The following is a 25,254-nucleotide window of genomic DNA, read 5'->3' as shown; positions in this document are numbered from 1 at the left end:
ACCATATATAATGATTTGTAATACTAAGTTCAGAGGTGCCTACTGATAAATACGGTAAACACATCTTTAGTTGAAATAGTCTGTTGTCCAGTGCAGTGGCTTTCCCCGGGCATGTTAGCATCCAATGACACTGGCTTTCTTGCTGCTCTTGGCACAGGACCTCCTGTCTCCCACATCCCCCTTCTACAGAAGACCCTTCCCTGTCTACTTGACTTCTAATGCCTTCCACCTACCTGGTGTATGTTTCGTGTGTTATGTAGGTACTTACGTGGTGTCTTCCCCTTACCCTCTGAGCTCTGTGAGGTTGGGGCGGGTTTTTGCCTTCCTTTGTATCCCTAGCCCTTCGTGCAGTGCCTCGCCCATAGGAAGCATTAAAGTGCTTTTTGACGGTTGAACTGACTACTTGTCCCCTCTGCCCCCTGCCTTTCCCCTTCTCCCCCTGACTTCAGCTTTGAGGCTGTTTCCCCCATCCTGTAGCCATCATGACGAGAACAGAGAAGGTAAACACTGATGTACATGGGGAATGCTGCCACAGCCGCACCACCCTCTGAAATTTAGCTTTGTTCCTGTTTCAACACAGACCCACGCCGAGTGCCATCAGACACCAAAACATCATTTCGGTTGTGCTGTTGGTTCAGCAGTTGAGTCAAAAAGCAGGAAAAGAGAATTGGGCTCCCCAGAGCCTGCAGGCTGACAGACACGTGGCTGCTTGAGAATACAGAGATCGCTGGGGTTCGGAGGAGTCAGCCCCGTCTCTGAGCTGGAGGAAACAAGCAGGACTCCTGGGCTTGGTCCCTGATGCCACACACTTGGTGTGAGGGTCACTGGAAGATGTCCCTTTCTGGGAAAGAGGGATTGTAGAAACCCTCTTGATGGGCCCATGCCCTGTTACATGATTTGATTCTGAATCAGAGCAGGCCCTTGGACTCTCAGCTCCCCATAGGAAGGATTTGTGTCTTGTGGTTGACTTAATTTTTTCGAGATCTCAGGAAACAGAATGACTTTCTGTTTGGCTTCAGTCTTTAGGTCCCATACACAACGGAGTCTGGATTCCCATAGCTGTGGGTATTCCGCTAGTGGTGCACTTGCCCATCTTCTCATCTTGTGTAATGTTTATCTATGCCCTCCTGCTCACTCAGACTGTTCCTCCTCTGTCCACTTCTCTGTACATGACATCAGCCTGCTGCCTTTTCACATCCTTTGTCTCCAGGGTTGTTCCTTGTTAGGCCCCTTCTTACATGCGCACTATCTTTGGTAGTGTGCTGCAGCCTCCTGACACTTGCTGATGACTCTCCACGGCACAGTCACCTGCAGTTTGGATTCTGCAGACTGGAGTATGTAACACCACCAGCAAGAATTGAAAATGATTTACACTTTGGGGACTCTACTGGGTGTTTAGCATAAATTGTAAACTCTTCAGAGACTCTTGTCTATTCCTTGAACTCGCCTCCAAGAGGGGACTTGAATGAAGAGGGAAGCCCTTTCATTACACCCTTCTTGGGGCCGTGTCAAGTAGTCATGCCCCAAGGGGAGGGTTTTATTAGGGAGAGCTAGGCACAGAGGGTGACTGGAAGAGAAAGTGGGTCTGGATTCCTCCCTGTGGAAACCAGTTATTTTCATCCATTAAGGTGAAAATCAGTTGAGACTGTCATTAAATATTCCCTCACTTATCAAAATGGGCATAGAGTAGAGATTGTCCTCTTGCAACAAAGAGTGTGAATTGGCTGGTTTATGTGGTTATTTCGGCTGAAACCCTTATAGAAATTAACAGAAGAATGTGAAGAATAAATCTGTGTTGTGAATGTTTCCCACTTGAATAGCTGGGAGTAGATGGTTTTGTAGGCTTGGCAATATAATCTACAGATGCATATTTTGTGCCAGTCTGCCACATTCCTGTGGCGCAGCATTCTGTGACATGTGCAGTCTGATTGGATAAATGAGGTTCCATGTTCAGAGTTTTCTGACCTCATAGCAAGTTTTCCCTTGGTCCTCTCTTCCCCCATCTTTTTAAAAGATGGAGCCGCAGCAGCTGCATCCTTAGCTGTGGGAAGTAACGAGGGCTCAGTATTGCTAGGCAACCCGAGCAGTCTGCCTGACTAGACCACCAAATGAAGCCGCGGAGATGTCAGGAGATTCATTTGCTGTGCCCTCGCCAGGAGAAATCATCCAGGACTCGTAGCCAGGCTGAATGGAGTGGAGAGCAAGGTTTGAATACAGAACGTTAGCATTCTGCCGCCTCCGCCTCTCGCTAACATGACAGCGCGTGTTGGCAGCAGTAGAAAGCTTCATGGGAACACCCAGTGCATGTGCATGCGTGTGCTCACTCACGGCCACCCAGGTGGTCATGTAGTGCAGAGCTTCCTCATTTTCTGCATAGAGAAACAGGTACCTAGTGAACTGAGCGACTTAGCCCAGATCACATGGGTAAGTATTAGGTGGCAGTGTCAGCATTTGAACCCAAGTCCAGATCCATTGTTCAAAAGAACGGAGTGTAACAGAAATGTTACACCGTGCTGCTCTGCCTTAGGGAAACTCAGTCTGTGTGGAGAGTATACAAATGAAATAACTATTCTAGGAAATAGAGAATGATAGAGAAAGAGAACTTTGTTAAATTCTAGTCAACAGGAATCTTGCTGGTGGAAGATCTGTGGCACTGGCAGGTTAGGAAGAAAGCAGTAAGGTTCTTCCGAAGTGGGGCTGGGTGTCCTGACAGCCACATGGATGTTCTAATGGAGAGGTGCTTTTGAACTTTTTAAAGAAGCTTCTCTTTGAATTCCTCAAAAGACAACTCCAGGCCCTCAGTCTTGATTGGAATTGTCTTTTTCTCAGTCACTAAAGCAGAGTGCAATCGGGGCCTCTTGTGCCAGCTTCACGGGGCCGTGTGTTGTTGGTATGAATGATAACAGAGTTATTTGGACGAGCCCCACTGACATGAGAGCTGACAGCACTCAGCTATGCACTTTGTGCTCAGCGTGCTTTTCCCCGCCCCACCTTGTTGAGTTCTCTGTGGCAAACAGCTGCGCTGCCAGCAGATCTGTCTCTCTTGTCCTCTGCCCCCCTCCTCTGCCACCCCCACCCTGCTTCATATCTGCACCCACACATTCATCTCCCACTCACAGTTCCGATTTAAAGCAACCAGAACAGTTTTCTCCCTTCAAATTGTAGAACAAATAATTAGTATACAGTATTTTCCTAGGAATTGCTTTAATTTTTTATGTAGAGTAACTTAATTTAATTGGTGCTTAGAAAGCTGAATCCATGAGGGCAACATTTCTTAGTTTTTTTTCAGCTTTATTTTCCATCTGGGCAGAGAATTGCCACGGTATATGAAATTAGTCACTATCTGTTGAAGAGTGTTTCCACCAGAGTCCTCTGGCATGGAGGGGCCCCAGGATTCTTAGAGGCTGGGCAGGCCCAGGCAAGCCAGAAAGGCTTCTACAAGGGGCCTAGTGACAGTATGTGTGTCACCTGAGGACCAGCTTAACCAAGGGAAGAGTACCAGATATGAGGATTCTTCCAAGTGGACTTCATCTCTTACTATCTTGAATGAGGTTATAGATCTGGGGCCTTAGGGTCCCGATCACCAAAATTGTCATCATCATCCATCAGGGACCCAGAACCATCAAGTATCCCAAGCCTCAGAAATCCAGAAGCAGATTACATGCTCCAGATGTTGGCCATCTCCCAGTTGCTTCCCATCCTCCATCAGCTTGGGATGAGACTCCATAACTGGCACCAAACCAGTCCTCAGGACCCAGTCACCAAGTTTTCATTGACAATTTTGCCTGGCTAAAACTTTATACTTCCTCCAGACCCAGCTCCTCAGTGTTTGACAGTCCAAGACACACTCATTGCTTCAGTGTCAAACTCAGGATAGAACGATGAAAGGTGGAGACCTTAGTCACTTGATCCTTCTCCAGGCTGTGGCTGGCAGATTCTCATCTCTTGATGCCCTAGGCCATGTCTCTGAGGTCTGGTGAGTTAAAAGAATATGCTCCTTCTCCCCTCCCTCTCATCCTTTTCCACCTTGGCCCAGCCAGCTTGTCAAATCTCTTTCCTCCTTGATCCTCCCATTGGGCTCTTTGGCACTGCTGCTCAGTTGTTAAGAGATTCTGTTTCGTCCATGTCTTCATCCCACACTCTTCCCATCTGGCACTTGGGAGAAGCCTGCACCCTCTCCAGTTCAGGCTGCTGCTCCTATTGTGCCCTCTAACGTACTGGACCAAGAGGAGGAGTCCGTCTACTCATGCCCGCCTCTTTGGGACCTTTCTTCGGCTACCATCACTGCAGTAACAGCTAAGAAGAGGAGCAAAAAGAAGCCCTGTCTCTGGCATCCTCTTGATTTCTCCATCAGCCACCCCCTTTTCTTGGGCACTTTTCTCTTTCCTGGCTTCCATAAAACTGTTTTTGTTGACATTAATTTCTTTGCATTTAACTGTTCCTTTTCAATCTTTTGCTAGTTCATCATCTGTCTTCTATTCTAAGTATCCCCTAGAGTGCTGCCCTGGGTCTTCTCTTGAGGATCTCGACTCCCATGAATTTAATTATCTTGATGCATATAACTTCCAAATCTGTTTAGCCTTAATCTTAATCTTTCTCTGAACTCCGGTTACATCCTGGCTACAACCTTCTGGGCACAGCCACCTCGATGTCCAATTCGTATCTCCAATTCAGCCTCCCTCCTTTTAAACCTGACTCTCCTCCGGACTTCTTATTTCTTTTAAGGACACTCCCATCCTCCCTGTCACTCAGGCTCATAACTTGACTTCATACCTTCATTCCCTTACTCTTCCTCATCCTCCATAGCCAGTCAGTTGCCCAGTCTCATGGACAACATGCACAACATCCTCCCATCTGATGATGGCTCCCACCCATCGCTTCTTGCTTTGACTGCTGCAGCAGCCTCCTCAGCAGCCTCTGCACTTCCCGGTCGCTCTGATGGTCGATGCTGTCTCCACACGTCTGTCAGAATCATCTTCCTAAGGCCCTGGTCTGACTCTGGCATTCCTTCTTCTCTAACCTTCCGTGAGTCCAAACTATTAATGGTGACATGAAAAAAAGTTCCAAATCACTGATACTTCGTGAAATGCAAATTCGAATAAATCTCAGGTTCCATGTTACATCCATCAGTTAGGCGGTGCAGTGGATAGAGTACTGAGCGTGGAATCAGGAAGACCTGAGTTCAAATGCAGCCTCAGGCACTTACAGCTGCTTGACCCCAGGCAAGTTGCTTAGCCCTAGTTACTTCATCTGTAAGCTGGGGATAATAGCAGCACTTCCCTCCTAGAGCTCTTGTGAAGCTGAAATGAGATAGTATTTGTAAAGTGTTTTGGAAACCTTAAAGCATGATAGAAGTGCTAGCTGTTCTATTACTATTGTATGTACTTAGACTAAGTGAAATGAGCAGAACCAAGAGAACAATTTATGCAGATACATAAAAAATACAACATTTTTTGTATTTTTTTCAATTAACAAAGCTCTATTTTCTCTCCCCCTCTTCAGTTGAAAAAAGCAAACACACAGATTTTTATAGTCAGGCAAAAAACCCAAACAAAGCCCACTGCATCTCCACATTGGCCATGCCCGTCTCCTTCAGGGTCGTGAGGCCCTTGCCTCTGTCCTGAGGTGAGTATGTGGTACTCCGTCATCAGTGCTCTGAAATCGGAGTAAATCACTGGCTTTTCAGAGTTCTTGAGTCTTTTGAAGGATAACAACAGCATTGTAAAGACAGACAACTTTGGGAGACAAGCCCTACCTCAGTTCCACATAGAGGACCAGTGATGGAACATGCTACCCACCTTCTGCCAGAGAGGGACAGAATGGGCAGGGATTCTTTTAGCCACACGATTCCCATTGTTACAAGGATTTGTGTCTCTGTTTTTCTTCCCAGTTGGGGGAAGGGAGAAAGGAAGGGGAGAGAAAACAACAGCTGCTTGTTAATTGGGGGAAAATGTTTAATTTTTAAAGAAGCCTTGAGTAGAATAAATTGCAAACTCCTTGGCCATTTACAAATGTAAGACCTTCTACCATTTGGCACCGGTCTCCCTTTCTGGCCTGCTCTCGCATGTCTTCCATGGGTGCCCTCTGTGTTCTAGCCGCCCCTGCCCTGTTTTCTGCACCCTGTTTGCTCCACAATCCATGGCCTGGAAAGGTAGTGCTCTTCTTCATCTCCACCTCCCAATGTCCTTGTCCTTCAAGGCTTCTTAGCCTGGTGCTTATCTGTTTTGGGAACCAGAAAGTCACTGCATGGAAAAATCAGGCAGATTCTGTCCATGTGATTTTATTCACCTAGCCAGGATCTGATGCACTCTGGGAGAAATAAATTTAAGTGACATTCTAGGCTGCACTAATGACCTAGACCATGGTAGATAATTAAAACAAAAAATAACTTTGCCTTTGAAATGTGTTTTTCTTATATCTGACTGTGGATGAGGCCAATTTTGGAATTTCTGGTATTTCTAAATAACGCTGTGACAGTTGTGGAGGAATTAGAAACTACTTGGTTTTTTTATCTTAGTCATTCCTTCTAATGCCACTCTTTGTCTTTCAAACTGAAGCAGAGCACCAGGCTAACCAAACTTTATTCCTGTCTAGTTGACAACTTCCTAGGAAAAGAGGGGTATAATTTAATGTTCTGGTCTAAAAGGAAGGAATTGTTTTTTGTTTTTTTTAAAGATTTTTATTGGTATCTTTAGTTCTCGCATTGCCCAGATTTCTCCCTGTATCTCTCCCTTCCCCTTTCCAGATAACTTTCCCTTGTAACAAAGAATTTTATTTGGAAAATGCAAAAAAGAAAAAGTGAAGGGGGGGAGTAGTAAAACCAATCAAAAACTCAAAAAATGGACACTTTATACAGTGTTGTACACTCATAGATACTTCCCACCCCTTCGTCCCTGCCCCCCCCCATCCTACACACCCACACCTACAAAGGAGTAGGAAGAAGTATCTGTCTCAGGGGTGGGGAACCTTGGGCCTTGAAGTCACGTGTGGCCCTCTAGTGCAGCCCTTTGACTGAATCCAAACTTCAAAACAAATCCCCTTGATAAAAGGACTTGTTCTGATCTCTCTATTCATATCCCTGCTGTGGGACCAAGATTGTTCTTTTTAACTTTGCAACATTCGGTTTGATTGCTTTACTGTTACTGTTCTTTATGTTGACATCACTCAGGTCATTGTCACTTACTTCACTTTGCATCAGGTCATGGAAGAATTTCAATGCTTCTCTATATTCATCATTATTAGTCATTTCTTCTAGCACAGGACTATCCCATGACTTTCACGGATCACAGTGTCGGCCATTCCCCAATCGACGGGCATCTACTTTGTTTCCAATTCTTTGCTATCACAGAAAGTGCTGCCTTAAATATTTTGGTGTATGTGGTGAATTTCTTGTCAGTGGCCTCCTTGGGATATAAGCCTAGAAACAGTGACTTTATTTGCATAATTCCAAATTACTTTTCAGAATGGTTGTGCTGATCGGAAGGTCCACCAGCCATGCACTGTTAACACCTAAATTCCTATAAGCCCTCCAATAGGACTGTTCCTCCCTTTTGTCATCTTTGCCAATTTGACATATGTAAAGTGCATTGTGAGCCGTGTAGCACTGTGTAAATGCTAGCTATCATCGTCCTTACTGAAAAGGAGGCCTTCCTGAACACCCCCTGCTGATGCGCTATTAAAGTTCCCTCTAATGTTGAGCATTTGTAACCTGGCTGCCTTTGGTGCAGATGAAAATGAGGAATGCCTAAAACATTCTGAAAGTTGCTAGGGAGAGGGAAAGGCAGAGAATGAGCATTTATTAAGTGTCCACTGTGTGCTAACATTTTACAAATGTTATCTCCTCATTTACGATGGGGAAGATGAGGCAGACAGAGGTTAGGTAACTTGCCCAGAGTCCAGAGCCAGTAAGTGTTGGAGGCTGGATCTGAACTAAGGTCTTCCTGACTCCAGGACCAGTGGTGTACCCCCATAACTAACTCTTGTCATCATCGTTATGATCACCACTACTACTACTGTCCTAGTGATGATTTGTGATGTTTGCAAAGATAAGAGGTGAAAGGCTGTCTGTGCTGGGGTGAGTAATGGCACCAAGCCTGGTTAGGATGGTAACACTAGTTAGAAGTGGAAACAGGAAGACTTCAGACACATCTGGGCTTAGTTATACCTAAAGTTCTAGAGTCATTCATTCATTGGAAAGTGAGATTATTTTTAAAATAATTTCATTTCATTTCGGCAGCCAGTTGTTTGATGAAATGTTAATTTGATACTTTGCCCGCTAGGCTGAATCTCCGTTTATAGTGAATAACCGTTTTTGTGTTGTGGATACATGGAGCATCCCAAAGACATAAAATAAAATACATAGGATTACAAAGGAAACCAAGTATATGAAAATGTTTAAAAAAAATTCACAGACCCAAGGTTAAGAACCCCTTCTTCCTGTGATGGGGCAATTACAAATAAGCAAGAACTAGAACAGGTGAAAACTAGAACAGGATGGAACACAGGTTGTAGGATCCCCATGCCTTTTATTTACCAGTAGATAACCAAAGGTGGTTGTGTCAGGAGCCTTTGCAATCATCTTTTGTTGCTTTGCTTCATCATTTGCAGTTTCTGATTTTGGTTTTGCTCTATGATTGGCTTCATTTGAATGTTTATTTCCCGTTTATTGCTGTTTTTGCTTTTGCTTTTACTATCTTTCTTGGGTTCTCACATATTTGAGTGCATATAATGTCAATGAGAGTTAAACCAGTTTCTTAAAAAGAAAAAAAAATCACCCATGGTGGTATTGAATGGTGCCACCTTATAATAGAGCAGGTTGGGTGGAAGCCATTGTGGGGAGCTCCAGGGAGAAGGAGGGCGGGAGGAAGATATTTTAAGCTTGAACATATGGTAATCAGAGCTGTCGGGTTTTTTCCTCTTCACTTTTTTCCCCTCTCCATTCTTAATTAGAGAATGAGTTGTCAGTCATATACTTAATTTTGAGATAATGAGTTCAAAGTCAAGGGTGCAGAAGTGATGATCACTTACTAAAATAAATCCTTTTTTATCTACTCATCCAGCATGGAAGGAAAAGAACAGGAAAACCAGGCTCACCTTACGAGGAGCTCCAGAGCAGGTCTCCAACAAATGAGACCAAGACATTTTGGGGAGCTCCTCCATGCTATTGGGTTGTTTTATATCCCCAAGGAAGAACCTGACTGCTCGACTAAATAATGTCGTTAAACATAGGCAGCGATGTCCACAGGTTTGGAAGGAGTGCTGGGTTTGGAGTCTGAAAACATTGATTCAAATTCCAGCTCTGCCACTTAAGACCTAAAAGAACTTAATACAAGTGTACACTTAACTGCGCTAAGGTCCCTTCCAGCTCTAAATCTTCCCTTTAGGCTAAGGTTTTTAATGAAGGGGCCATGGAAAGATTTCAGAAGGGGCATGAACTTGGATAAGAAAAAAATTACACTTACTTTCACTAACCTCTAACATAAATTTAGCATTTCATTAATTATGAATTAAAAAAAAAATAAACACCATGATTTTGTGAAGGGGTTCATTGTCTTCACCCAATTGCCTAGGGGGGTCTGTTACACACAAAAAAAGCTTTAAGAACTCCATGTCCTGTGAGGATGCACTAAATGAACATTTGGGTGTAGATGTCAGTGCCTGTTCCTTGAATCTCCCTTTTCCTTTTGCAGAGAGTGAAGAAGGATGTTGACAGGGGCACTCTACATTCAGACATGTTCCTGCTGAAATGTGAAGAATGCAAGGAAGAAGGTAACGTACCTGTCGGGTCCTGGTGCCTGCTCAGACCAGCCCTGACTCCAGGCATTTGTTAAAAGCCAGGCCATCTTTCAGCCTCTTAGAGAAACAAGATAATGATGAGGGATTATCAGAGGTTGCACAAGGTGGGCCGAGTAGGAAGCCAAGGACAAGTTGACATGTGGGGGATCAGAGTTCAGTGAGAGATGCTTTAATATTACGTTTTATAAAAGCACACAGCCTAACTGCCAGAAAACTCTACTGTCCTTGGCACATGCAGATGCCTTTATTTTGTGATCAGTCCTATGTGACTCCATCACCTCTGTGAGGAGGAAGAGGATAGCATGCTTCCTCATTGGTCCCCTGCATTGTGGGTGATCATGACATCAATCAGAAAGAATCCTTACTGCCTTCAGGATTGTTTGTTTTAACAGTGTTGTTGTAACTGTATAAATTGTTTTCCTGGTTCTGCTCATGTCATCTTTGGTCACTTTGTGCATTTTTTATAACATTGATGCTCAGGTAGAAAACCTTTTTCTGGTTCTTTCTTTCTGGCTTTGAGACTAGCCCTCTGTGCCCACTGCATCCCTATGTGATCATGGGCATCAGGAGGCCACAGGATTCTCAAGATGTAAATCAGTGAAGAAATGGAGCCCCAAGACCTTCCCAGGACAGCTAAGAGCCAAGCCAGACTCCGAGTGTCTAGGCCTGGTTCCCAGTTCCAGCACTATCACTGTGTGAGCCTCTCTGGGCCTCAGTCTTTTGATCTGTAAAATGAAAGGGTTGGATCGTTAGATCGTCTCCATAGTCTCAGCTCTGTGCCAGCATCCCCTGAAAACGGCCCTCACCGTGCTAACAACAACAACAAAATGAACCGTAATTTACCTTTTTCTTCTTTCTCTAAGATCAGGCTCAGGTACTTCTATGAGGTTTCACACGTTTGAGTGACATGGAAAGCTGTGATGAGTAGTGCCTCACCTTGTAGTGTTAAGGAATCTCCCTCTCGTCCCTTGGTTCTAAATGTGCCTTGGAGGGGCCTCACCCCATGAGGAGGAAAGCTGTCCGTGCCCCCGTGGGACCCAGCCTGATAGAGTGCCCTCCGCTGTGGCACTGGGCACCTCCTCACTGATGGCCTCCTTCTCTCCCAGGATCCCCCACTTGGACCAAGGCTTCACAGTGTCTGTGTGTAGCCAGGCACCCAAGGGGTGTGGGCACTCAGCTCCTACCCGAAGAGGGCAGATCCTCTCTCCAAACTGTTAAAGGCAGTGGACTGTGGTGGACTTGAAGGCAGGAAAGACTTGGGCTCAGATCCCACCTCCAACCTTTTCCTAGCCATGTGGTCATGGGCAAGTCATGTAGACTTACTCTTTCTTCTTCTGCCAGGTGGCTTTGTGGCGCTTACTCCACAGGATTGTTTTGAGGCTCAGATGTCATAATGTAGGTAAAGTTCTTTACCAACTGTAAAGGGCTCCATTGGGAGAGTGTCTCTGTGTCTCTCTGTCCATTGCATTATTATTAACAATAAAAGATCTATTTTGGAGGATAGAATGTTAAGCTTAACATGTTTTCTGGCCTTCAATTCAGTTTAATCCAACAAGCATTTATTGACACTGCCAGGTGCTGAGATACAAGGACCAAAAGATGTAGCCCCTTCCCTGGGGCAGCTTGCTTTTTATAGGAGGGATGGGATGTGTCCACAAACAAGGAGAACGGAGGAGTGCTCACACCTGGGGGATCAGGGAGCGCTTCCTGCTGGCAGTGGCCCTTGAGCTGAGTGCTGCAGGAGGTTGTGGTATCTGAGTGTGGAGATGCAAGAGGGAGGGCGCTCATGCCCACAGGACTTGTTCACATTCACAGAGTTCAGGGAAGAGCAGACGTTCCATTTTGACTAGAAAAGAGGCTTTGTAAAGGGCTGCAGTTGGGAAAAATCTTGGAAAGATAGGTAGGCGTCTACTTGGTTTGCACTGATTTTTGTTGGGTCTGCTTGTCCCCCTATAGCATTGGTAGGTCTTTGGGGGTCAGCTCTGGCTCCTTTTTGGGCCCCTCTTTATATGCACATGTATGCGCACACACCATATTTGCCAAATTGAATGCATTTCAGAGACACACGTAGTAATGGCCATCCTGGGGCTTCTGCCAGAAAGCCTCCATGGTGCTTTTCTCCTTCCTTTTAAAAGATTTGAATAACTTTTACAATTGCCCACCCCAGAGTGGTGTTTCAGAAGTAGTAAACATTAGTGAGAATGTTGTCAGAACCTTGAAGATAATGGGCCTGGAGTCACAAAGGATTAGCTCCCTAGACAATCCCGGGCAGAGGTAATTGCTTTCTGCTTAGTGGCTTCATAAACAATCTATACATTTAGTATCTGGGTGAGCAAGAATTGTTTTTTCTTTCCTCTTCTTTAAAATATTTGGCACCATGCAACTTCTATGCTTCATCCTAATTCTAAAAAAGGATATTTGACTCAGCTAATATCAAGTATCAGAACTTGTATGACTTTTGGAATTCTCAGAACAACAAATGAAGCCTTGAGGATGGTGTCTGATAAGGACCACTCCTAATGGTAATAATAGCTCTAGCATTTATAAAGCGCTTCATGACTTTCAAAGTGCTTTTACAAGTATTAACTCATTAGATCCTGACAGCAACTCTGGGAGGTAGGTGCTGTTATCATTCTCATGTTACAGATGAGGAAACTGAGACAAAGTGGTTAGGTGACTTGCCCAGGGTCACACAGCTAGTAAGTGTTGAAGATTGGATTTGAACCTGGGTCTTGCTAACTCCGAGTCCGGTGCTCAACCATGCACTGTGCCCCTTAGCTCCCCTGGGCTGAGGTTGATACCGGAGGGGCGTTTCCTTGTAGGATCGGGTGTTTTGTAAACTGCACAGTGCTCTATTAATATTACTGATTGTTACTGGGATTTACAGCAGGACCACTTTAGTTTGTGAATCAGGGGAACATTGTACCTTGATTTGTGTATGCTTACTTTCAAGCCTCAGAGAGTTTTCAATTTTTCATTTTTCATACATTATGTGAGGACATTCCTATGTTACTGTGTCAGGATATAGAGTCCTTGTGTTTCTGCAGTATGAATTACAAAATGTCTTTCATAATTTTTTCAAATAAAACATTTTGAATGATTCCTCACTGATTCACATGTGTAAGAATTGCTCATTACCTAGATGACTATTCTTTGAATTTCTCTTTTGTATTTCTTCCCGTGGAGAGAAGGGTAGATGGTTGTGATAAAGTGTTCTCGGGGTGCTAGATAATCAGATTGGATACTGTGGATGTGCTGGACTTTTACAAAATCTGGGTAAGGAAATTCAAGCTCTTCACACTGAATGTTTGTATTTTACCTGGACCACTGGGCCATGTCACGTACAAGATGGCTGGATAAAGTTTCGCAAAATGGCAGTACTCCAGAAGTGTTCATATCAGTGCAGTAGAATCAGGGACGTTTGCCTTTTTCACCGGACTGGGCCAAATCTCATAAAGGGAAGAAATTAGAATACGGCAAAACATCCTTTTTTTTGTCAGCTCCATTGTTCAAACTTCCAATTAAATGGGATGCTCTATTAAATTGAAGCATTTTCCTTTGGAAGAGGGATATGATTTGTTCACTTGGCTCTAGAATATGGAGCTAGGAGATGAATGTGGAAATGGCAAAGGCCGATTTTGGCTCTGTGTGAGGAAAAGAAGCCAAAGCTTTTGACCATCCGAAATTGAAATGGGCTTCCCAGTCAGAGGTCTTACTTGAAATGCTGTGAAGGGTATGCTCAGTCAGGAAGTTTCATGGTCGCTTCCAGGTCTGATTTTGTGATGAAAGCATACATATATCAACTTACAGTTAAGGACAGCTTCCTAGTTATCCTTGAAATACTTTTTTTAAAAAAAAAGTTTCCACATGGTGAACACCATGCTCTTCGAAGGACCCAGAATAAAACTTGCCTGGATCAGGAGGAACCACAGTGCATTTAGTCGAGAGCAGCCCAGCAGGTGGGTTATGATGTGCCATCTACGGGCATCCGGAGAAGAGGGATCGTTCAAGGCTTTGGGTTAAGATCCACAGCTACAGGCACAGAGAGGGGCTTAATAGACACATGTTGATTGACAGCTATTGCGCTAAAAAGTCTATGAATCAAATCTCAATTTCCTGCTATTAGAGCTTCAGTTGCAAAAGGGTCTTTGACTCTGTGAACATAATCTCTCCTGGAGTTCCTTTAAATAGTGAGTCCTTGGGTGCCCTTAAATCCCAGATTTTGAAAAAGCTCATTAGTGTAGAACTTTATAGAAGCTTCCTTGGTGTATGAAGTGAGGCGCACTTGGACTCAGCGTGCAGAACTGGGTTTGGATCCCAGGCCTGTCATTTCTGCAATACACGTCCATGGACAAATCAGTTACTAAGCTTGCTGGGTCTCAGTTCTGTCGTCTCTAATACCGCCATGATAATCCTTGTGCTCCCCTGCCTCCTCCTGGGCCTTTTGGGAGGAAAGATGTTTGGGATATAAAACTTGCATCACTATAAATGGGTGGGTGAGCGCTTATGGCCCAGAGAGTTATTAAACTGCCCTGTATCCTTTGACCCAGAAATAGCACTACTTTGTCTGTTTTGAAAGATGATTAGTTAAGAAGGAAAAGAACCTATACGTTCTAAAATGTTTATAGCGGTTCTCTTTGTGGTGGCCAAGAACTGGAAATTGCAGGGATGCCCATCGATTGGGGAATGACTGATCAAGTTGTGGTATATGAATGTAATGGAATATTATTGTGCTATAAGAAATGATGAGCAGGCAGACTTCAGAAAAACCTGGAAAGGCTAATATAAACTGATGGTGAGTGAAGTGAGCAGAACCAGGAGAACATTGTACACAGTAACAGCCTCAGTGTGCAATGACTGACTTTGATAGACTTGGCTCAGCAATGCAAAGACCTAAAACAGCTCCAAAAGACTCATGATGGAAAATGACATCCACATCCAGAGAGAGAAATACGGAGTCTGAATGCAGATCTATGCAGACTATTTTCTTTGTTTTTTGTTTCTTTCTCATGATTCCTCCCATTCATTCTAATCCTTCTGTACAACATGACTAACATGAAAATATGCTTAATAGGAATGTATGTATAAAACCTATATTAGATTGCATTGGGGGAGGGGGGAGGTGAGGGAGAAAATTTAAAACTTAAGGAAGTGAATGTTGAAAACTAAAAATAAATTAACTTGTTAAAAAAAAGACTGAGCAAATAAGTTATTTTGACTATTATAAATACCCAAATTAACTACATGAAGGAAGATGCTGTCTGCATCCAGAGAAAGAACTGATAGATAGAAGTGTGTATAAAATAGTTTTACACACACACACACACACACACACACACACACGTGTGTGTGTGTCTAATGGTGGCCATTTTTAGGATGGGGAGGGGAGGAGGGAAGGAAGGAAAAAAAAGGAAAAAAATTGACATGATAACTTTGTATATTTAAAAAGAATAGCAGGTTGTACATAGTAGGTTTGCAGTTTCATGTGCAGTCATCATTTTTATTATACTGTGTTATTGTAAGTTTTAGTCCATAAATTAAAAGTAAAATAAATTAAAAAAAAATAAACATCACCAAGTGAGGATCTCCTGTCACTTACCAGATGTGGAGACAGAGGCCATCCCGTGAATGGAGTCCGGCTTTTCATGGTTGCTGCTGAGACCGTGATGCTTTTATGCCACGTGACCCCCTCCAGTCAACTCCACAGGCTCCCTATTGCCGCCAGATCAAATATAAAATGCTGCGCTTGGCATTCAGAGCCCTTCCTCACCTCACCCCCTCCTCCTTTTCCAGTCTTCTTACACCTTATCCCCAGTACATACCCTGATAACATTAGCCTCTGGCTGTGCCCCATGCCTGGAACAGTCTTCTTCCTCTGATGGGACTACTGGTCTCCCTGGCTTCTTTAATGTCCCAACTCAAATCCTACATTTTCCGGAAAGCTACCCCCACTCCTCTTAATTTCAGGTCCTGCCCTCTGTTAATTGTTTCCTCTTTATCCTGCATCCCTTTGTATTTAGACCAGGAGCTCCTTGAGGGCAGGGACTCTCTTTTGCCTCTTTTTGTCTCCCCAGTACCATGACCTTTAGCGCAGTGCCTGGCACTTAGTAGGTGCTTAATACATGTTTGTTGACTGGTTGACTGACTTGTTCCTTCCTTAAAAAATATACCTTGAAGTGTTAAGGTTGAGGGAGTGGCGTAAATCATGTTTGCTTACATAACTAAGCTTTAAGGGAAAGCTAGGGAAAAGAAGCACATGGATTTACAGGGCATTTTAATTAGCAAATGTAAATAATCATGAATGACATTTTTAAAAATCACAAAGACATTGAAATATTTAAAGCAATTAATGGGTCAGGGACCTACCTTGCCTGGTCCGTGTGAGGTCTAGATGTTAAGTTAACTTTAAAATCCATGGCTTATTGTGGCTCAGTGGTTAGAGCCCTGGATTCAATGCCTTCCTCAGGTTCTGTGACCTTGGGGGAGTCACTTAGCCTCCATCTCTTTTCCTTTATCTGTAAGATGGGGATTAATAGTAGCACTTGCCCCCAAGGGCTCCTGTGACGATTAAATGATGTGATGTATAGAAAGCACTTTGCACATCTTAAAGGCTTACACACACACGTACACACGTGCAGTATATGTGTGTGCATGCATATGTACACAGTGCATAACACACGTTAGCTGATACTCTTTATTACCCCGACTCTGAGACGTCCGGGGCCGTTGGCATTACCGTCCTTTTTATCCAGGTGTAATTCAGGTTGTCTTATCTTCTTGGCATGTAGGTTCCCATTTTCTCCCCTGCTAGAATGTAAGCTCTTGGAGGGCGGGGATTGTTTTTGCTTTTTCTCTGTGTCCCCAGTGCGTAGTACATGGTAAGCATTTAATAAATTCTTGTTGATTCATTGTCTTATGCTAAGAAAATAAATTTACGAAAACAATAAATCGGGGCAGTGATGGCTGTCTTCTGATCCCATCATTCATAGGCCTAAGGGGTCTTTTGAGCTTCTCGGGAAGTTGGTAAATATTTTGATATTTTATTGTATGTGTATGGAAGTTTCAAGATTTATAAAGCAGTAAAAGCACGTGCTGACCTCAGCTCATTTTCTTAGCCAGCTTCCCCTGTGGAAGGTTACCATGGGGAACAAAAGGAATGAACTCTCTAATGCTTTCTCTGCTCCTAGTATGAATTCTTCTGTCTCTTGGGCAAGCAGGCTGAGTGACTTGGGGGAAGGTTTTGGGGACTGGATAGAAAAAGGCCCACTTTTCTTTCTTCCCATAATGCCTGTGCCTCTCCGGTCTTCCCTTAACAGACAAGTGGATGTGGACTCGGGTCAACCCCTCTGGAGTAAAGCCCACTCCCAGGTCTGGTTTCTCAGTGGCCATGGCTCCCAATGGGCGGACGCTGCTTTTTGGGGGCGTTTGTGATGAAGAGGAGGAGGAGAGCATTGAGGGGGACTTCTTCAATGACCTGTACTTCTATGACATCGCCAAGAACCGCTGGTTTGCAGGACAGCTGAAGGTACCACCACAAACCCTTCCCCTCTCCCTAAAATGGATTGTAACCACAGTGTCCTTAGTCAGAAAACTTTTTTTAAAGACTTACAAATTATAATAGAGTCACAAGGCTACATTCTTGTACATGTTTACTCCTCACATCTCGGCAGTGGATTCCTTCTTGACCTGTTTGGGAGGCCCTGGGGTTTACTCTTTCACACTTTACCTCATTTGACCTTATAACAACCCTGTGAGGTGGTGCCTTTATTATTTTACAGATGGGGAAACTGAGTCAAGCAGTTTAACCCTTGCCCAGGGTTATACAGCTGGTAACTCTCTGAGACAAGGTTTGAACTCAGGTCTGCCTGCCTCCCAGTCCAGCCCTGTATCTACTGCGCCTACTAGCTGCCTCTCCAAATGAGGGCCCTCTGTTGCCCCTCTGGGCCACCTTCCTCTGCTCTGGGCGGGGGAGGGTGTGTGTGGCCTAGCAGCCTGGAGTGGAGGTGGTGACCCAGAGGGGCAGCAGAGGGCCCGAGCCCGGAGCAGGGGCAGTGGCCTCAGATGGGCAGTGGGCTGAGGCAAGAAGAGAAAATCTGCTTGGGTCGGACCTTTCTTCGTGCTTGAGATGGAAGGAAATTTGACAACCAAGATAATGCTGGATTCTTTCCAATAAAAGCAGTCACTGGTAAAATGCTTCTCGGCATTTTTAGATTTGGAGCTCTTTGGTTGTGCTTCTGGCTCTTCTTTTAAATAAAGAATTATTAGAAAACCCTCACCGTATGGGGACTTGAGAGCTTTTTATGAATGGCCCCTCTGCCCCACTCAGCTGTTGTGGTGACCTCAGTTTCCCCTTTCTGCCTTCTCCAGGTGCTCTCTCTTACTTTCTCAACTTTTTGTGTATTTTGGTGAGCCATAGCCAGTAGAATGGGTTTTCCAGCTGTACTGTTTTAAATGAGCCTTATTCTAGTTTAACTGAAATGAAGATTTATAGAAGATATTTATCGTTGCCTGGTCACAGAGGTCCCCATGAGAGACTGCTATCCAGTCTCTGAAGAAGCCTGGTTTCCTATAGACAGTCCTAGGAATGCTTCATGTTTAGAGAGTCCTTTTCAGAGTCCTCTGCTTCCCCTACTTAGGAGTTTCTTAAACCGCTTTACTACCAGGAAAGGCAGGCCTTTTCCATCAAGGGCTGAGGAAGCAGCCTCAGAGAACTTTAATGACTTGTCCAAAGTCACACCAATTACTCATGGAGGAAATGAAATAACCCAGATTCAATCCACATTTGACACAAAGTTAGAGAAAGCAGCAAATTTATCATGTAAAGTTACCAGGGTAACACTAGTCATCATGTGGGAGGAGAAGAGAGGATTGAATACATGGGATAATTTTTAGAAGCTTTCTTTCCTTAGGAAAACAACCTAAAAATAGGTTTTCATTTGGAAAACCTTTGGAAGTAAGGGCTTTGACTCCTCCGGCAGACCATTTGTCACCAGTCCATAGGCTGTCTGAGAGGCGTTGCTCATTCCACCTTGTGTCTGTGACTCGTTGGAGGTGGGGACAAGACAGCACAAGTGGGTGGGGTTTAGTTTGGGCTTTCCCACCTCATCTGAGTTGGCCCTCAGGAGCAAATTTTACTCAAGACAGGCTTTCTTGGTGAGCCAATGACTGCTTCTGAATTGATGGCATTCCTTTTCCAGCCTCAGGAGGTACGGAAGGCTTCCCAGTCAGGGCCTGAAGTTCCCGTTCACTGATTGTATCTTGATTCCGTGGCAAAGCGGCTGCATTTCTCTTGCCTCTAGTTCTCCAACATGGAAGCAGGCAGCTGAAGAGAGAGGGTCATTTCCTCTTTGTCCAGTGCTGTCCACCTTCATTAGGACTATCCTACCACAGATTGAGGTTTTCAGCCAGTCTGTGAAAGTATATCCTGAGTGGAGGAACCTGGAGGCATGAAGTGACTCTGACCTTTATATCTCTTGTTTAAGCTGTTCGATTCACATACAAGTATTAAAGCTTGTTGCACCTCAGTCATGTGCTTTTCTCTCATCTTATCAATAGGGCCCTAAGGCAGAGAAGAGGAAACGCAGGCGAGGCAGAAAACCAGTGCCTGAGAGTGTCGAGAATGAGGAGAGGGAAGAGACCAACCCCCAGGAGCCACAGGAGGAGGTCAAAGAGGTGGTGGCCGAGGATGGAACTGTTATGACGATCAAACAAGTGATCCCTGTCGCTGGGACATCCACAGTGTCTGAGTCTGAAGAGGAAGACGCTTCTGATGAGGCCAATGGCCCTTTGGTAGAGCCCTGTGCTCGCTCGAATGCCATGCTGGCTGTGAAGCAAGGGATGCTCTACGTCTATGGGGGCATGTTTGAAGCTGGGGACCGCCAGTTCACCCTCAATGATCTCTACTGCCTGGATCTGCACAAGATGGAAGAATGGAAGGTCTTGGTAGAGATGGATCCCAGTAAGCTTGGGTTGGGGTTAACGAGACAGAGACAGACACAGATTTCCCAAAGGCCTTGGAAGTGCTCTTATCTAAACCCTCTCTTCTTACTCATTCCCCAGCATAAGCCACTTGGCTGGTTTCATCATTATTCAGTTTTCCATCATCCATCAATGGTCTGAGCTTGAGGGACAGACAGGCTGATAGAACAAAATAAGTATTTTACAAATTGAGTTCCCATGTGCTGGTGTCTTTCGACAGCCGTGGTTAGTGATATCACAGGACTGCTGTTAACTGCGGATCAGACTTGTTGACTTAGCTCCATACCTTTGAGTGGTGGCCTTTTGGGGTGCCGCTGAGGGGTGGGTCATTGCACAGCCAGCTTGAGCTGAGGCCTTGTTCCTTAGGCTGTCAGACTTGCCATATTTATGCACAAGAACTGAACTTGGCATAGATTAGTCTCCTCTAACCATCTTTTTGTACCTCTGACTTGGAATTCTTTAGCCTTGTTTATTGTCAGTTGTGCAGCTTTGCCTCTGATCATTCATCATTTTCCATTTAACTTTTTTCTAAAGAAAAGAAAATTGTTCAGGACTCAGGTAGCTCTCTCCTGTTTGAGACTCAGGACTAAAGAATGAAGAGGAATCGACAGGATGATGGTAGGGAGGGCCTCTCTTGCTTTATAGGATGAGAGAGTTGACAGGCAGCAGCATGGGGAATACCTTCCTTGCTCTTCAGGAGCAACAAGCAGTGGTGAGATCTTGGGAACCGGATGGATTTGGAGAAAATGTTGACACTGTGTGTAAAATGGAATGCGCTGCAAAGAGGGAACCCACAAAAAAAGCACAGGGCTTTTAAGGAGAATGTTGAAAAGTCATCGCATTTAAACGTCACAGACAATGAAAAGGCAGACTCGGGGAAGCAGTGAGTCCTCAGTGCTTGGAGGAGGCAAATCCGATTAGAGAGAGCAAGATGAGAGTGTACAAGGAGGAGGCCGGGGAGAGGGAAGAAAAGTCGTATCTCTGTTAGGCTGCGAGAGAAAGAAAGGGAAGAGAGCCCAGCAGCTACTCTCGTCAGCTGTGTTAGAACTAAGCAGCACAGCTCGCATTGCCCACCTGGGACCACCCCGCCCTCCCTGCCTGAGAGTTGGTGAGAGGAGAGTATGGGAGTTGAGAATCCCACTCTGAGCTCCAGTGACTCTGCCCCTGCACTTCTGTTATTGGGCTTGGGTTAGCACAGAGCAAATGTTCTCCACCTTGATGTGGCGAGCACATCTCCGTCAGCAGTAGAGCCCCCGACAGAAAGTGGCCTAGGATATCCCTTCCTCCTCCCTCCGTGAATGGACAGGTGGCTAAAACATTCATTGTTCACATCATGGAAAACATGAATTTGTGTGGTGTATCCAGCTGTGGAATAGACACATACATACAAATGGTTGTGCTAGTGTGCATTTAAAAAAAAATCTAAGCTGCTTTAATTTTGACCAGCCAAGTGAGCTTTTCCAAACTTCATTTCCCTGGAGTTAGTGCTGTTAAAAGATTCTGAGCTTTAAAGTCTATATAAATTAATGGAAGATCATTAAAAGGGAGAAAAACCCTTAAAATTAAATTAAACCAAATTCTCAGCCCCAGCGAATGTTAGCGTCATTATTCCCCATGGGGACAAGCCCCTCCCTTTTCCCTAGGGAATCGGGGAAAGGGTAGAAGGATTGGCTCCTTGGTACCATCCGGCTTCTTTGCCACCTTCTGAAAGATCATCACACTGCCTTCTCCACCTATCTAGAGCCCTGCACGTGGACCGAGTCCTCAGAATTTATCATTCAAAAAATATTGCCTTTTTTCCCTTCTTCCTTGGAGCTGAGTGCTTCTTTTTGTCTTCTTTATCCCCTCATCGTTCCCTTGCCAGTAGCTAAAAGCTGAGTTCTCTATGGCGTGTCGGATGAAGCAGGCAGGGTTGGGATGCTAGCAGAGAAGCTTCACTTGTCAAACTCAGCATTTTCTTTTCCCATTCAAGCTGTGAATTTGCTGTTTGATACCTGTTCATTTCTGATCTGTCCATGTTGTCTTGGGCTTTATTCATGGTTCAGATAAGCCTTCCCATGCTTCCCTGCCCTGTTCTCTTTTAAACCTCTCTCATGTAATCACATCCTGAACCATCTACTTTCAGAGTCTGGGGGGTGGGGGAGGAGGGAGTGGTCCAGGATGGGAGGCTTATGTTTCAAATCATTTGATTCCTTAATAATGAATTATTGTAAAATGCAGTTCTCTCCTGATATACCTGGGCCTCCGTTTTATTAATTGATTCATTTTGCTGTTGAAGAAACTCAAGAATGGTTGGAGGAAAGTGACTCAGAAGATGAAGTAGAAGGAGCAGAAGGGGGAGAGGAGGAAGAGGAAGAAGAGGAAACAGAGGAAGAAAGTGAAGAAGATGAAGGTAATGGGGTTGTGCTAATTTCTCTTTTAGGCCTCTGGTGTTGGGAGGAGGGTTTGATGGGGCCTCTTGAAGATGGGACAAGATGAAGGCTTGTTGGCAGAGTGAGAGTCTTTCTTGGAAACAGTGCAGAGCAAGGTGCGGAGGCGTATTGACCGAACCGGTGAATCAGGACTTTATGTGGTCTGGGGCTGGAGAACCTGAGGCTGTCTAAGTCCTCAAGTGCAGCAAATCCTTAAGGATTTTGTTCTGTAAAATTTGGATTCAGTCAAAAGGCTGCACTTAAGGACCTTAGAAGGCCACATGTGGCCTTAAGGCCGCAGGTTCCCCACCCCTGTTGTAGACTTTCCTAAGCAGAAACTTCACTGAAGCAAGAGAAATTTGCACACAGCCTGGAGCAAGTGTATCACTACCTTGGCAAAAAGGGGGTGGGGGAGGGAATGGAGGATAGTCTTTCTTGGTTTTGATTGTTACCTTATTCTTTTTAACCAGAAGTGTAGCTTTTGCACAATAAATATTTTCCTCAAAAATGGGGGTTTAAAAACATAGAACCATTTAAAGTGCACTAGGGGAGAGCTTGCTATTTAGAAAATCCTATTATGTGTTCTTTTATAAAGTGAGTAGCTTAGAGCACAGCAGGGACTTTAGAGGTCAGTCTAGATCAACCCTTAGGGAAACAAGAATCCCTTCTGCAACTTATCCAATGAGTAGTCATCCCATTTTTGCTTAGAAGATCGCCAGTTCGATGGCTTCCACCACCATGTCCCGCGACACCTGTTTATAGCCACTTTTGGATAGCTCTACTGTTCCTTGTTGTTCAGTCATTTTAGTCTCGTCCGACTCTTGGTGACCTCGTTTGGCGAAGATCCTGGAGTGGTTTGCCATTTCCTTCTCCAGCTCATTTTACAGTGAGGAAACTGAGGCAAACACTTAACCGAGAGTTAAGTGACTTGCTCAGAGTCACACAGCTAACAAGTGTCTGAGGTCAGATTTGAACTCGGGTCTGCCTCACTCCAGGCCTGTGCCATGTGCACTATGGCACCATTTGGCTTCTCCTTAGTTTTACCTGAGATGAATTCTAAATTTGCCTCCGCAACTTTGACCCACTGTGCATAGGTCAGCCCCCTGCTGCCAAATAGAATGTGTCTGATCCCTCTTCATGCCACAGACCTTCAGTTAGTTGAAGATAGCAGTCATGTTCCGCCTCAGACTTCTATAGGTTAAAAATACCCACTTACCTCCACTGATCTCCAAATTTTGATGGATGCCTTCCTGTGGAGAGTCTCCAGATGATCACAGTCATTCCTAATGTAGAGTTTCTGCAGGCATGGTCAGGCCAGAGCAGAGGAGCGCAGCAGAGACCATCCTCTCTTTGGTCCTAAACACTCCCCTCCCTTCTGCAGCCCACGGTACACTGTTTGACTTAATTTTTGCCAAAGTGCCTGCCACCTGCTCTTCATCAACTTGACCCTCTTTCTTCTTCCTTTCTCTTTTTTATTTTCAGAAAGCAATCAGCACCCTGCAGTTGAGCCTAATGAAAAATACAGTGACTATTTGCCTCGGACTGAAGGGTATTGGGTTAAGGTCGCTCGGAGCAACATGGGGCCTGACGCAAAGGAGAAGAAAGTGATCAGAGTAGCCCATGCCATGGCCAAGACTTTTTATGGTGATTCGGTTTAAGGATAAAATTGGTGTTTACTTCTCAGAATGGGCAAAGTAGTTCAAATCATTAACGTTACTGAAAATGTTACTTCTAAATAAACTGAGCCCACGGCTAAGTGGCTTACAAGGTCTTTGTAAAACCTTGGGAAGACCAGCACCTCTGGGTCACTCAGCTGCTCTCGTCATGTCCTCCTGGGGGCAGTTGGGATCAGGGCAGTGCATGGAGCAGACCTCCCATTGGCCGAGAGTGTACGCAGAAACATTTGGACTGAGCACTAGGGCCAGATCTTGTACATAAAGTGTTTGGAAGAAGGATGAATGAAGAGCTAAAGAGGTACAGGGAGGCTATGAATGGGAGTTCTCTTCATATGGAAACCAGAAGTTTGTCCTGGTAAACCATTTTACTCTTTGGTTCTCTTAGAAACCCAAAGGTTTCAGCACATTTAATCTCTGAACCCTCAGGAAGCAGACCCAAGGCTGGTTGGACTCTAATAATTGTTTACAAAATAAAGCGTTTTGTTTGGTTCACTCTGTAGATTCTCTGTGAATTGTTTCAGTGCTTCATTCATGACTTTTCTTGGTGTCACATGCTTTGGTTGTTACCACAATTCCAAACTTAATTTTCAGTTTTCATTTCAACTACTTCTTGTACCCAGTTGTTCCTTTAGGGGTCCTTTCCCATTGGTCATCCTTTTTCCTGAATGATAATGAGAGTGTATAATCCCCCCCAAAAGGAAAGGACAGACCAAGTGGAATTGGTTGTTGCTCCATTCCATTTCTTGGCACAGGGTCTGGTAAACAGTGGGTGCTTCACAAATACTAGCTGACTGATTCTCACGAGAATAGGACATTCTTTTACAACCTGGTGTAAGAGCTTATGTAATAATCTTTTTGGTACTGTGTGGTGCTTAGTACACAGTCAGTGACAGCAGCACCATTTTTATTTACATAATCGATGTGAAAGCATTAGAAATGAAATAATAGAATTTTTTTTAATTTTTATTTTATTTTATTTATTTTATTTTTATTTTTATTCATTTATGTAAGAATTCATAGTCTTTAATAGTAAGTCAAATTTGTTAGCCAGCAATCATCCTGCCTGTTGCACGAAAACATTAAAAAAAATACTAGGACTAAGACAAGGGCTAAAAGAAAATATGAATACTTTGTAACAGTGCAATCATGCTTAGGGTTGTGGCAGAGTTTCCGGGCAGTGTTTCATAGGACATAGTTGGAAGAGGATTTAACATAGAGGCCATCCTATATCCTAAAATGGTGTTGGGTAGGGCCAAGGACTGCCCAGGCTGTCCAGCTGTAGCTCCACTGGTACTTGCCCACACAGCTCAGGGACTGAGTACAGGCTACAAGGGTGCAGATCATGGCTGACCTGCTCTATAGCAATGCCCGTGGATCAAGACGAGAGGGTCGTT

The 25,254-nt window shown here is 44.5% G+C and overlaps 1 protein-coding gene across 2 annotated transcripts in view; it reads left to right on the top strand.

The window, feature by feature from the left end:
• Window positions 1-24,359, top strand: part of KLHDC4 (kelch domain containing 4) — a 99,874-nt gene extending 75,515 nt beyond the window's left edge. For both annotated transcript variants that reach the window (XM_036752765.1, XM_036752764.1), the window contains exons 8-12: window positions 9,690-9,768; window positions 17,112-17,320; window positions 19,351-19,753; window positions 22,052-22,165; window positions 23,667-24,359. In XM_036752765.1, coding sequence (XP_036608660.1) covers window positions 9,690-9,768; window positions 17,112-17,320; window positions 19,351-19,753; window positions 22,052-22,165; window positions 23,667-23,842 — 981 coding nt within the window. In that variant the 3' untranslated portion in view covers window positions 23,843-24,359. The remainder of the gene's footprint in view (window positions 1-9,689; window positions 9,769-17,111; window positions 17,321-19,350; window positions 19,754-22,051; window positions 22,166-23,666) is intronic.
• Window positions 24,360-25,254: the final 895 nt, after the last annotated feature.

Source organism: Trichosurus vulpecula, chromosome 3, assembly GCF_011100635.1.
Source record: "Trichosurus vulpecula isolate mTriVul1 chromosome 3, mTriVul1.pri, whole genome shotgun sequence".
Lineage (NCBI taxonomy): Eukaryota > Metazoa > Chordata > Mammalia > Diprotodontia > Phalangeridae > Trichosurus > Trichosurus vulpecula.
This window is presented reverse-complemented; position numbering and strand designations above follow the sequence as displayed.